Source organism: Octopus sinensis, linkage group LG24, assembly GCF_006345805.1.
Source record: "Octopus sinensis linkage group LG24, ASM634580v1, whole genome shotgun sequence".
Classification (NCBI taxonomy): Eukaryota; Metazoa; Mollusca; class Cephalopoda; order Octopoda; family Octopodidae; genus Octopus; species Octopus sinensis.
Genome location: NC_043020.1, coordinates 19770878 through 19784085, shown reverse-complemented (window position 1 = coordinate 19784085; position 13208 = coordinate 19770878). Strand labels below are relative to the sequence as shown.

Below are 13208 nucleotides of genomic sequence, written 5' to 3'. Positions count from 1 at the left end.
AGAGCAGTGAATTGGTGAAATTGTAGAAATGTCAGACTGAATGCCTTGTGGTTCTGATTCTGGCTTTCATGTTCTAGCAGCAATGCTTGCAATAATATTAGTGCCAAGCTGTATGAGCCTTGCCTTTTCCTTGGATACTGTTAGTGGCAAGAAGAGATAGACTTCCATGCATGGCCAACTGTTGGACTGTCACAAAATAAAAGCTTCCTCAAACCTACATCTTAGAAAGGGACTTTTCAGGTGCAGAAACCCTTTATTCAGCCATGACTAAAACAAGCTCCCCCCACTCTCTCTCTCTCTCTATATATATATATATTTGTAAAAATGAACAGAGATGGCTTTTTTATGGGGATAAGTTTTATTTTAATCTTAATAATGTTTACAGTGAGTTACTCTGATATGAGTTTTGAGCTTCAAGTAGCCATTTTCAGTTTGATACTTGTAAGAAAAAAAATCTTTTGTAAAACAGACATTTTTCAATTTGAAAACGGCTACTCGAAGCTTGTGTAAACATTATTAAGATTAAAATAAAAATGATCTGCCCCACCAAAAGCCATCTCTACTCATTTTTTCCAGAACTTTCCAAGAACTTTCTTTTTATTATTCTGCTATATATATAACATACTATATACTTTATGATATCATCATCATCATCATCGTTTAACGTCCGCTTTCCATGCTAGCATGAGTTGGACGGTTCAACTGGGGTCTGGGAAGCCTAAAGGCTGCACCAGGCCAATCAGATCTGGCAGTGTTTCTACAGCTGGATGCCCTTCCTAACGCCAACCACTCTGTGAGTGTAGTGGGTGCTTTTTATGTGCCACCAACACAGGTGCCAGACGAGGCTGGCGAACGGCCACACTCGGATGGTGTTATTTATGTGCCACCGGCACGGAGGCCAGGCGAGGCTGGCACAGCCATGATCGGATGGTGTTTGTTACGTGCCACCAGCAAGGAGGCCAGTCGATCCGGTACTGGCTACGGCCACGTTCGGATGGTTTTCTTATGTGCCACCGGCAATGGTACCACAAAACTACAAATTCCATTGATGTTCATCGATTTTGATTTGATTCTTTGATTTTTGATTTTCACTTGCCTCAACAGGTCTTCACAAGTAGAGTTATGTGTCCCAAGAAGGAAGGTATGCACAGGTGGACTGACTACATCCCAGGTAGGGGCCATGGGTTATGGCCTCACTTATCCTGCCGGGTCTTCTCGCGCACAGCATACTTCCAAAGGTCTCGGTCTCTGGTCATTTCCTTGGTGAGACCTAAAGAGTGAAGGTTGTTCTTCACCACCTCGTCCCAGGTTTTCCTGGGTCTACCTCTTCCACAGGTTCCCTCAACCGCTAGGGTGTGGCACTTTTTCACACAACTATCTTCAGCCATTCTTACTATGTGTCCATACCAGCATAGACGCCTCTCTTGCACACCACATCTGATGCTTCTTAGGTCCAACTTTTCTCTCAAGGCACTTACACTCTGTTGGGTATGAACACTGACATTACACATCCAACGGAGCATACTGGCTTCATTTCTTGCGAGCTTACGCATATCATCAGCAGTCACGGCCCATGTTTCACTGCCATGTAGCATGGCTGTTCGCACACATGCATCATACAGTCTGCCTTTTACTCTGAGCGAGAGGTAAGAGCTCTCTGAACTTTGCCCAGGCTATTCTTACTCTAGCAGTTACACTTTCGGCACACCCACCCCTTCTACTGACTTGGTCACCTAGGTAATGGAAACTATCAACTATTTCAAGTTTTTCTCCCTAGAATGTGGCGGAAGATGGTCTCTGCGCATTTTCAGTGTTTATTGCACCAGAGCATCTGCCACATACAAAAACTATATTCCTAGTTAGCCTTCCTTTGACATTGCTGCACCTCTTATGTGTCCATAGCTTACACTTGGTGCATCTTATAGAGTTCCTACCTACGCCTTTTCTACAGATCAAGCAGGGCCATTTACCTGAAGGCGTTTGAGATTTGTCTACCTTCCTACTTATTAGGACTTTGGTTTTAGCTAGATTGACTCTAAGGCCCTTTGATTCTAATCCTTGCTTCCACATCTGAAACTTCTCCTCCAGTTCTGATAGAGACTCAGCAATTAGAGCAAGGTCATCAGCATAGAGGAGCTCCCAGGGGCATCCTGTCTTGAATTCCTCCGTTATTGCCTGGAGGACTATGATAAATAGGAGGGGGCTGAGGACTGAGCCTTGGTGGACCCCAACCTCCACCCGGAATTCTTCACTGTACTTGTTGCCAACCCTCACCTTACTGACAGCGTCCCTGTACAGGGCACGCACAGCTCTCACTAGCCATTCATCTATCCCTAGTTTCCTCATTGACCACTAGATAAGGGAACGGGGGGACCCTGTCAAAGGCTTTCTCCAAGTCAACGAAAGCCAGGTACAGAGTTTTATCTTTGGCTAGGTATTTCTCCTGCAGCTGTCTCACCAGAAATATGGCATCAGTGGTGCTTTTCCCTGGCATGAAACCAAACTGCATCTCGTCTAGGTTGACTCTCTCTCTAATCAGTTGGGCTATGACCCTTTCCGTAACCTTCATTACCTGATCCAACAGCTTGATACCTCTGTAATTACTTGTATCTAGGGCATCACCTTTACCTTTGTAGCAGTTGACTATTATGCTACTACACCAGTCATTGGGTATGACTCCTTCGTGTATCACCTGGTTAACTATACGGGTGACTAGGCTATAGCCGACACTGCCAGATATTTTGAGCATCTCAGCAGTAATTCAGCAGATATATATATAATATATTATATGATATATGCTGTAATATACTATGTAATATATACTATAAAATATGTACCATATTATATACTATATAACATATCATCATCATCATGTAGCATGTATCTTCCATCCTGGCATGGATTGGACAGTTTGACAGAATTCAATGAGTCGAGGAATTAGTATGCACCATCTACTTTGGCATAGTTTTTATAGCTGGACATCCTTTGTAATGCCAACCACTTTATAGAATGTACTGTGTCTTTTTACATGGTACCAGCTCAATAGAGATCATCTTGCAAAACTAAGATTTGAAACTGAATAGATGAGAGAGGGTGCAATGATTCTAGATAGGGTGATAAAAGAGGGTAACTGATATGAGAGGGGCGGATTTCTAGTTAGAACAGGATGGTAATGGAAAGAGTAGCAGAGTAGGCAGTAATTGAAAGGGAATGGCAGGGAACAGAGGAAGGGCATAGATTATGGGGTAATGGATTATTGAGAAAGGTGGGTACAGAATAGGAAAGTGGTTAGGTGGATTATGTAGGGAGGTGTCTAGGATTATTCAACATAATGAATAGAAGATGTGAGGGAAAAGGGTCAAGGAAAGGGAGAAATAATCTAGAGTGATAAGGAATTGTGAAAGGGTCATCAAAAGAAAGAAAGGTATTGGGGGTTCTGTGTTTGAGTCAGATGAAGAGGAGGAGAGTATTCAGCATTAGGAACCATAGTAAAGCAGACATTGGTGCTTGGTGCAGCCCTCTGGCTCATTGGTTCCTTTCAAACCTCCAACCCATGCCAGCATGAGAAAAGGGGCATTAAATGATGATGTTAATGATGAATAGACTTTTTGTCCCTAAATTTCAGTAATATATTTTATCCAAGTATTTTTTTTTATATGGTTCAAATGTACAAAAAAATGAAAGACAAGACAGGTAAGGGGACAACAAACAAGGTGTGTTAGTTTGGTTTGATGCTCAGGAAAAATGGAAAAGTTTTTGATGTTTTGATCTCCTGCTCTTCAGCAAAAAGGAAAGAGTAAAAAAGAAAATGGAAAGAATAAAAAAGAACATGTCTGGATTAACAGTTTCTTATGCTTTAATATCTTTTTATACAGTTTTGATCAAGATATTTTATATTAAGTTTCTCATATCATAACATCATCATCATCTTTTAATATCCAATTTCCTGTGCTTGCATAGGTCAAACGGCGTTCCTTACACATGCACTTTCTTCGGCCAGAAGTCCTTCCTGTCATATACCCTCGTCTGTCTCCAAGCAAGGTAATATTTCCCCATGGCCAGAGAACATTTAATGTCAAAAATTTACTCACGCAAACACAATAGGTCTCTTTCAGTTTCTCTCTACCAAATCTACTCACAAGTCTTTGGTCGGCCCAGGGTTATTTTTGAAGACATTTGCCTAAAGTGCTACACATTGGAAGTGAACCCATAACCATGAGATTGGGAAGCAAAATTTTTACCACACAGTCCCACATGAGTCATGTGTAATTTATCATCATTTTTATATATATTTTTCCATAGTGCAATGGTTGGGAAAGGAAGTTTTGAGGTATTGCTTTATGTCCAAATATACCTTTTTGCTTTTTACAGCACAATGAACTTACATTACCCCTTTAGCATTCAAACTGGCCATACCAGGCCCAAAAATTCTATCTGGTTTATATTTAACCCTTTAGCATTCAAACCAGTTGTATTCGGCCTAAATATTCTACCTGTATTATGCTCAGACTAGAGAGATTGGGTTTCTTACAAGTACCATACAATGACTGGCTAAAAATAAACAATGAAATCATTTATATAACTTGAAGCTACAAGATAATGAATAATAGATTTAAAACAATATGAGTAAATAAGCATTACATTTGACAAAGTAATCTGAACTCTAAAGGGTTAAACTGGTCAGATCATGCTTCGTACACCTACCCTACAACATCATTCTTAAAATAAACAATCACTTCATCAAAATGTCAAAGCTACTAGATAATACATGATTAATTCAAAACAATGTGAATAAATAATCTCTACATTTGATAGAGTGATCTGAATGATAAAGGGTTAAAGGCCAGGCTATGGTCTTCATAACATGTGAAGGAGCATGGCTTAGGGGTTAGAGCATCAGGCTCACAATCATGAGGTAGTGAGTTTGATTCCTGGACTGGACTATGTGGTGTGTTCTTGAGCAAAAAACTTTATTTCACATTGCTCTGGTTTACTCAGCTGTAGAAATGAGTTGTGATGTCACTGGTGCCAAGCTGTGTCAGCTTCTGCCTTTCCTTTGGATAACATCAGTGGCGTGGAGAGGAGAGGCTGGTATACATGGGTGACTGCTGGTCTTCCTTAAACAACCTTGCCCAAACTTGTGCCTTGGTGGGTAACATTCTGGATGCAATGCCATGGTCATTCATGACTGAAAGGGGTCTTTACTCCTTACCCTTTTTATGATCCTAATAGATCGTATCTCAGCTTTTAAAATTATTACCTTATATAAAAGTGAATGTATATGTTTCACGTTGTAGGCCATTGTTTGGCTCTTAAGTGACAGGAATTTGGCACAGAAGCATATCTTTCCCTGTTGCATCTACTGAGTTTTGTTCTTTTGAACATCTGATAGAAAAATTAAAACCATTGTATATACTTGTCCCAAGAACTAAACTAGGGAGTGAGAAAAATTTGTCTTTTATTTTTTATCTTTTACTTGTTTCAGTCATTTGACTGTGACCATGCTGGGGCACCACCTTGAAGGGTTTTAGTCAAACAAATTGACCTCAGGACTTATTTTTTAAAACTCTGGCACTTATTCTATCAGTCTCTTTTGTTGAACTGCTAAGTTTTGGGTATGTAAACACACCAACACTGGTGGTCAAGCGGTAGTGGGGGACAAAGACTCACACACTACATATATATGCGACAGTCTTCTTTCAGTTTCCATTTACCAAATCCACTCACAAGCCTTTGTTCACCCCCAGGCTATAGTAGAAGATATTTGCCCAAGGTATCATGAAGTGGGACTGAACCTGAAACCATGAGATTGGAAAGCAAGCTTCTTATTACACAACTACACCTGCTCCTATAATGATTAGAAAAATAATTAATTTCCCATAATTATGTAAATTAGTACAGTATTTTGAAAAAAATAGTTTCCCTCAATATAAAAAAATTATTTTCTATATTTTGTTCATTATTTTTTTGCATATTCTTATGAATTCACTTCAACCATCTTCTGGATGCCTTGGATTCAAGAATTCTGAGGGAATCAACATTCCCAAACCGACTGAAGATAGTCAACATCTTTTTAAGAATACTTTATTCAAAATATAGTGAAATCATGTTATAGTATTTATTTTGGGAATTATCTTGGGTAAAATCCAAAACCTTAGAATGGTTAATAACAGTCTGTGTTGACAACATTTAATCCATAACAGAGTTGATAAAAGAATTTTGCAAGATAGAAAAAGAATTTAGTAAATTCAGCTGCTGTGGGGATTGGAGAATGTCATAGGTTTCAAACTTTTGCACTTCATACAAGAGAGTGGGAGGGAGTGAATGTAATTGTGCTGTACATATGAGAGAGTGGGAGGAGTGAATGTAATAGTGCTGTACATATGAGAGAGTGGGAGGAGTGAATGTAATTGTGCTGTACATATGAGAGAGTGGGAGGAGTGAATGTAATTGTGCTCTTCATATGAGAGAGTGGGAGGAGTGAATGTAATTGTGCTGTACATATGAGAGAGTGGGAGGAGTGAATGTAATCGTGCTCTTCATATGAGAGAGTGGGAGGAGTGAATGTAATTGTGCTGTACATATGAGAGAGTGGGAGGAGTGAATGTAATTGTGCTGTACATATAAGAGAGTGGGAGGAGTGAATGTAATTGTGCTCTTCATATGAGAGTGGGAGGAGTGAATGTAATTGTGCTGTACATATGAGAGAGTGGGAGGAGTTAATGTAATTGTGCTGTACATATGAGAGAGTGGGAGAGAGTGAATGTAATTGTGCTGTACATATGAGAGAGTGGGAGGAGTTAATGTAATTGTGCTGTACATATGAGAGAGTGGGAGGAGTTAATGTAATTGTGCTGTACATATGAGAGAGTGGGAGAGAGTGAATGTAATTGTGCTGTACATATGAGAGAGTGGGAGGAGTTAATGTAATTGTGCTGTACATATGAGAGAGTGGGAGGAGTTAATGTAATTGTGCTGTACATATGAGAGAGTGGGAGAGAGTGAATGTAATTGTGCTGTACATATGAAAGAGTGGGAGGAGTGAATGTAATTGTGCTGTACATATGAGAGAGTGGGAGGAGTGAATGTAATTGTGCTCTTCATATGAGAGAGTGGGAGGAGTGAATGTAATTGTGCTGTACATATGAGAGAGTGGGAGGAGTGAATGTAATTGTGCTGTACATATGAGAGAATGGGAGGAGTGAATGTAATTGTGCTCTTCATATGAGAGAGTGGGAGGAGTGAATGTAATTGTGCTGTACATATGAGAGAGTGGGAGAGAGTGAATGTAATTGTGCTCTTCATATGAGAGAGTGGGAGGAGTGAATGTAATTGTGCTGTACATATGAGAGAGTGGGAGGAGTGAATGTAATTGTGCTGTACATATGAGAGAATGGGAGGAGTGAATGTAATTGTGCTCTTCATATGAGAGAGTGGGAGGAGTGAATGTAATTGTGCTGTACATATGTAATATGCTGTACATAAAATCACTTTGCTGAGTTGATTAGATCAGTGTGTCATGATATTTTAATGAATCACAACATTATATAAGTATATCTCCAAATTGAACATGTTCAGGATATTATATTCATATTTGTAGAAAAAATTTAAACATTGAACTTTTATTTTGACTGCACAGACTTATTCTTACACACAATCTCAAATATGCTGCATTCAGTGGCAATGCTGTGTTTAGTTGAAATACATGCATGCACACACACACACACACACACACACATACACCCTATCATCATCATTTGATGTCTATGTTAGGGTGGACAGTTTGATGTCTATGTTAGGGTGGATGTCTGGCATAGGGTGGACAGTTTGACATGATCTGATGGGTCCAAGGATCATGTCTCAGGATCTGCTTTGGTATGGTTTCTACAGCTGGATGCCCTTCCTAATGCCAACCACTTTATAGTATTTTCTAGGTGTCTTTTTTTTTTGTCCCACTGACACTTGTGAGGATGTTGTGCAGCTTGCCTGTCTACAAAATCCAAGGAGATGGGAATTTGCATCCTTATGCGCCCATTTAATCAGGAAGAAAAGGTAGTGAATATGGTCCTCTACGGGGCTCTCAGGACTAGTGTGAGTGGAGAAAGTAGGTATTCTCAAACCAGAAACTTAGATACTTTCAACTGTGGACTCTGCTAAAGGCACCCAAGGATCAGCTAGTTGTGTTGAACCGAGCAATAAATTAAGTCTACTAGCCATATGTGATAACAGGATTCCATTGTTGGTCTTATTCGAGAAGATCAGCAAATGCTGGGGGAAGAAGAATTTTCTGAGTCTAAAGAGATTTTGGGTTACTTTTTTGCCATTTTGTCAGTTACAAGTTCTTCAGAAGAGATGAGAGTCCCATTGACTGAAATATTTAAAAGTGAGAAAATAATGGATGAAACCAGTTCTTTCAAAATTCCTATTTTGTTTTCTTCACACTAACTTGTGTAGGTTGAACTGTGTAAAATGTTAGAGAAAGAAACTTGGCTGTTTCTTGAAATACATCGAAAGCAAAATTTTTTCAGGGTCCCTTAATATTCTGTTGCGGATCTCCAATTTACTTTTTTGTTGCATGGATCCACAAACATCTTATATGGACCCTGGTTGAGAATCACTGAGCTAGATGGCCTCTTGCATACAAATCTTTTAGCTAGAGCATTTCATTATTTCATATGTCATAGTATCTTATATATTTCTTTTTAATCTGGTAGATTTTTTTTTTGTAATGTTTTGTCTTCATTATATTTTTTCTTTTGTTGTCATAACAGATAGATGATGAACAAGATGTAGAATCTATGCCAGACTCGCCAATAGAAATCAAGTTTACTTCATATGATCAACCCCCTATGCCAGAACGGGCATTTGAAGAAGTTTACTATTTCGCTAAATAATATCATTATAATTATTATGTTTAATGAAGACAACTTCACCTTACACTCATACACACAAAAAAAAGAGAATAATAATAAAGTATTTTAATTTTGCATTGGTTCATTATTATAATTTTTTCTTTCTTTTTTTTGATTAAGAAACTGAACTACCATACTATAAGATGCTGGAAAATTTTCTCCATTTAGTTCTAAAATCTCTTCATGAGATATAAGTAGTAACAATACTTTCCACTATAACATGGCTTTTCTATATAAAACTATGTTACTACATCTTAACCCCATGAAAATGTCTTTTCCAGCTGGTTAACGACACATTTTCCTAGGGTTAAAATTCAGTACCATTTGTTAGGTAACAATCCAATTATATAACTTTACATTCATCAAAGTTAGCCAATATGTAAGGGCATATGGCGACTGCTCTCTAATTTAACGTCTGCTTTCCATGCTGGCATGGGTTGGACGGTTTGACTGAGAACTTGCAAGCCTGGAGGCTGCCCCAGGCTGATTTGGCAAGGTTTCTACAGCTGGATGCCCTTCCTAATGTCAACCACTCCAAGAGTGAAGTGCGTGCTTTTACGTGTCACTGGCACAGGAGCCAGTCAGGCGGTACTGGCATCAGCCATACTCAAATAGTACTTTTTATGTGCCACCAGTACAGGTGCTAGTCAGGTAGCACTGGCATTGGTCACACTCGAATGGTGCTTTGTACATTACCACCGGCATGGGTGCCAGCCAGGCATCAACCATATATATATATATATATATGTATACAACAGGGCTTCTTTCATTTTCTATCTACCAAATCCACTCACAAGGCTTTGGTTGGCCTGTAGCTATATAAGAAGACACTTGCTCAAGGTGTCACACAGTAGGACTTGAACCCAGAACCATGTGGTTGGGAAGCAAACTTAGCACATCCAACATAACTTGGATGTGTTGCTTATAATTCCACAGATTTCAGTGAATGTCCCCAAAAAATCATTTTGTGTAGACAACAATTCTGTTGGTTGATGAAATTTTGTCAGCACCAGCTGATGGCACTACTTGCACTTGGTGCTTGGCTGATGATCTGCAATGTGGTGAAATCAAGTGATACAGTGGTGTCATCTGGTGGTGTTGACAAAATTTTATCAACCAACAGAAATGATGTTTCATAGCATTTGTCATTTATGTGAAATGAATTTTTGAAACATTTACCAGTCTACAGCATTATAAACAACAAATCCAAATTAGGTTGGATGTTCTAATTAATAGTCATCAAAAAAGGCAGCTTTTGTTGCTAATATATATATATATATATATATATATATATTATATATATATATATATATATATATATATATATATATATATATATCTATTTCTTTACTACCCACAAGGGGCTAAACATAGAGGAAAGAACAAGGGCAGACAAACGGATTAAGTCGATTATATCGACCCCAGTGCGTAACTGGTACTTAATTTATCGACCCCGAAAGGATGAAAGGCAAAGTCGACCTCGGCGGAATTTGAACTCAGAACGTAGTGGCAGACGAAATACGGCTACGCATTTCGCCCGGTTTGCTAACGTTTCTGCCAGCTCGCCGCCTTCATATATATATATCAGAGGAATATAGTCCAGGTGTGCTGTGTGCATTATAAATTATTAACCTTACTCATTAATTTAACCACAAATTATAATGGAAAACTTTTGTTACACTCTTGCTTGAAATTTGGTAACAGGTGTTGTCCTGAAAAAACACTGCACACCTCACAGCGCATTGTAATATGGTACTGGGCATATCATAGAATAATGGAAGAATGGCAAAAGATGTTTGACAGCTTTGACAGCACGGTTTCATGCTTGTTTTCATCGCAAGAAGTTCATTTATGTTAATTTAGAATTTTTAAACTAAAACTAATTTTTTTCTTTCAATATCATCATATAACTTTGATCTGAATTTGTTTTTAGGAGTCAGAAACAAAACTTAAGTCAGGTCAAATTCTGGCACTGGTAGCACACCAAACACCTGAAGTTTGGGTAGTATCAGCTGTTTTGTCATTAGTCACTGAAAATGGTTTGATGTAACAGGTTGTGTGTTGATATTTTACTCAGTGAATTTTGTGATTTTCTTAGTTGTGTGTTTAGGCATTTTATCTAAAATTTAATTAGTGATCTTAAATGCTTTTAAGTTACAGAAATATGCACAACCAATGACAACCAGCACTATACACCACTGATATATATAATCATATACATACATACAGTCAACAGGTGAGATCTAGAGATGCTCAATAAAGAGAACATGTAGTGGTGCTCAAATGATTTGAACTTAAAGTCTGAAGTCTTTATCAAAGTCTAGATCCATGGAGTTAGTGATGCAAATAAACATGATTTGACATGCACACACACAGATAGATACAAAATATCTAGATATATTCAGAAGATAAACTAGTATGTACAAGCATAAAGATATATATATTGACAAACATTTACTTTTATTTAAGATATATAAAGTATAGAAAACTAGGGGTGAATGCATAGTTTTTTTTAACCCAATATCTATTTTTTTTTAGCTTAGAATTATCAAATAGTTGTAATGTTGATAATTAGCAGATGAAATGTACAAAGTTCATGGATATGCAACCAGTAGATGGATGCAAAGAGACATTACCATATTACTGGCTTCCTTCATCAGGAGGGAAAAATGACAGATGGCAGTTCATATTGTATTGCAAGGGATTTAAAGGTTGAATGGGAGAAGAGGAAGAGAGGAGTAAAAGATAAGGAGAGGGTGGATTAGCGTGGGTGAAGTAGAGGAAGAGATAAGAAATACAAAATGAATGGAAGAAATATTTTGTAAGTTATGATGAAATAAACAAATAATCTTCCAAGCTACAACGGCTGGAAGTTAAGGATCACTTGGGAAAAATGAACTACCAACTGATTGTTAATCGGCTAATAGTTACTTCTTATGATCTTACATTATTGGAACATTCAGCTGTCAACATGGCAGCTGGTGAAAGACAATCGGTGTCCAGCGATAAAAACAAAGGATTGTGTGCCTTCACCAAGAGGGCAAGTCAAATTCTGTGATAGCAACTACTGTAGGAAGATCTAGAAGTGTTGTGCAACGAATTGTAACTCGTTTTAAGTCATCACGATCAACAATTGCTTAGCCCAAAACTGGTAGACCTTGTAAAACTTCACCAAGACAGGATCCTAAAGGATAGGTTTAAGAGATATCCCGCAAGTTTAGCTCCACTTCCAATGTCAATGTATCACGCAAAACAGTTTCTTGGAGGTTATGAGGTACCAGGTTGCTTGCTCGGGCACCGGCAAAGAAAACTGATCTCCAAGGAGAATCAAAGAGCCCGTCTTTGTTTCTCTCACGAACATGTTTGGACAGAAGATCAGTGGTCGCAGGTTTATTTTAGTGATGAAACGAAGTTTAATGTGATCGGTTCCAATGGCGGGATGTATGTCTGACGAAGTGGTGAACGGTTATCTTGTGCATGTATTATGGTGGCCGCTGCTAGCCCCACCTGGCACCTGTGCCGGTGGCACAAAAAATGCACCCACTACACTCACAGAGTGGTTGGCGTTAGGAAGGGCATCCACCTGTAGAAACACTGTCAGATCAGACTGGAGCTTGGTGCAGCCTCCTTGCTTCCCAGACCCCGGTCAAACCGTCCAACCCGTGCTAGCACGGAAAACGGACGTTAAACGATGATGATGATGATTATGATGAATCACCCTCTTTGTTTCTCTCTCCTTTCTCACTTTCCCTCGGACTCTCCCTCGCCTTCTCTTATTCTCTATCTTTATCTATTTCTCTCCCATTTATAAACAACAAAAGATCTTGAGTAAGTTGAGAAAGAAATATTTTGAAAGATCACTCATAAATATCAGGCAGTGACAACGGAAAGGTCTGCTTCAAGGCAGACAGCAAAACACTAACATTTAAAAGGGACAGACGAACTTGCAAGCTGAATAAAAAAAAAAAAAATATTGGGAACCAAAGTTTGAAGGGATAGAATCTGAGGATAGTAGAGTCACCATGGCTGGCATTTCTTAACGACGGACAGTAACGTAGTGGCAGTTTAACGGCTGGCGTAAAATTTTGAACTTGATGTAAAAGAAAATTCCTAAACACCAAGTTTTGAAGTGATTCTTTCTCACGACAGTAGACTCACCATGGCAAGCATTCAAAACTTCTTCATCATGGACGGCAACACATTGATGATTTAAAGGCTGGTGCAAATTTTTTAGCTTGATGTAACAGAGAATTCCTAAACACCCGCTCCTGTAAATTTTAATCCCCTTCAAGCCCC

General features: G+C 38.7%; 1 protein-coding gene across 4 annotated transcripts in view; it reads left to right on the top strand.

Annotated features, from left to right (window-relative positions):
* The window catches only part of LOC118767757, a 46746-nt gene extending 37785 nt beyond the window's left edge, over positions 1-8961 (top strand). For all 4 annotated transcript variants that reach the window (XM_036512857.1, XM_036512860.1, XM_036512858.1 and 1 more), the window contains exon 7: positions 8772-8961. In XM_036512857.1, the coding sequence (XP_036368750.1) occupies positions 8772-8894 (123 nt within the window). In that variant the 3' untranslated portion in view covers positions 8895-8961. The remainder of the gene's footprint in view (positions 1-8771) is intronic.
* The last annotated feature ends 4247 nt before the right edge of the window (positions 8962-13208 follow it).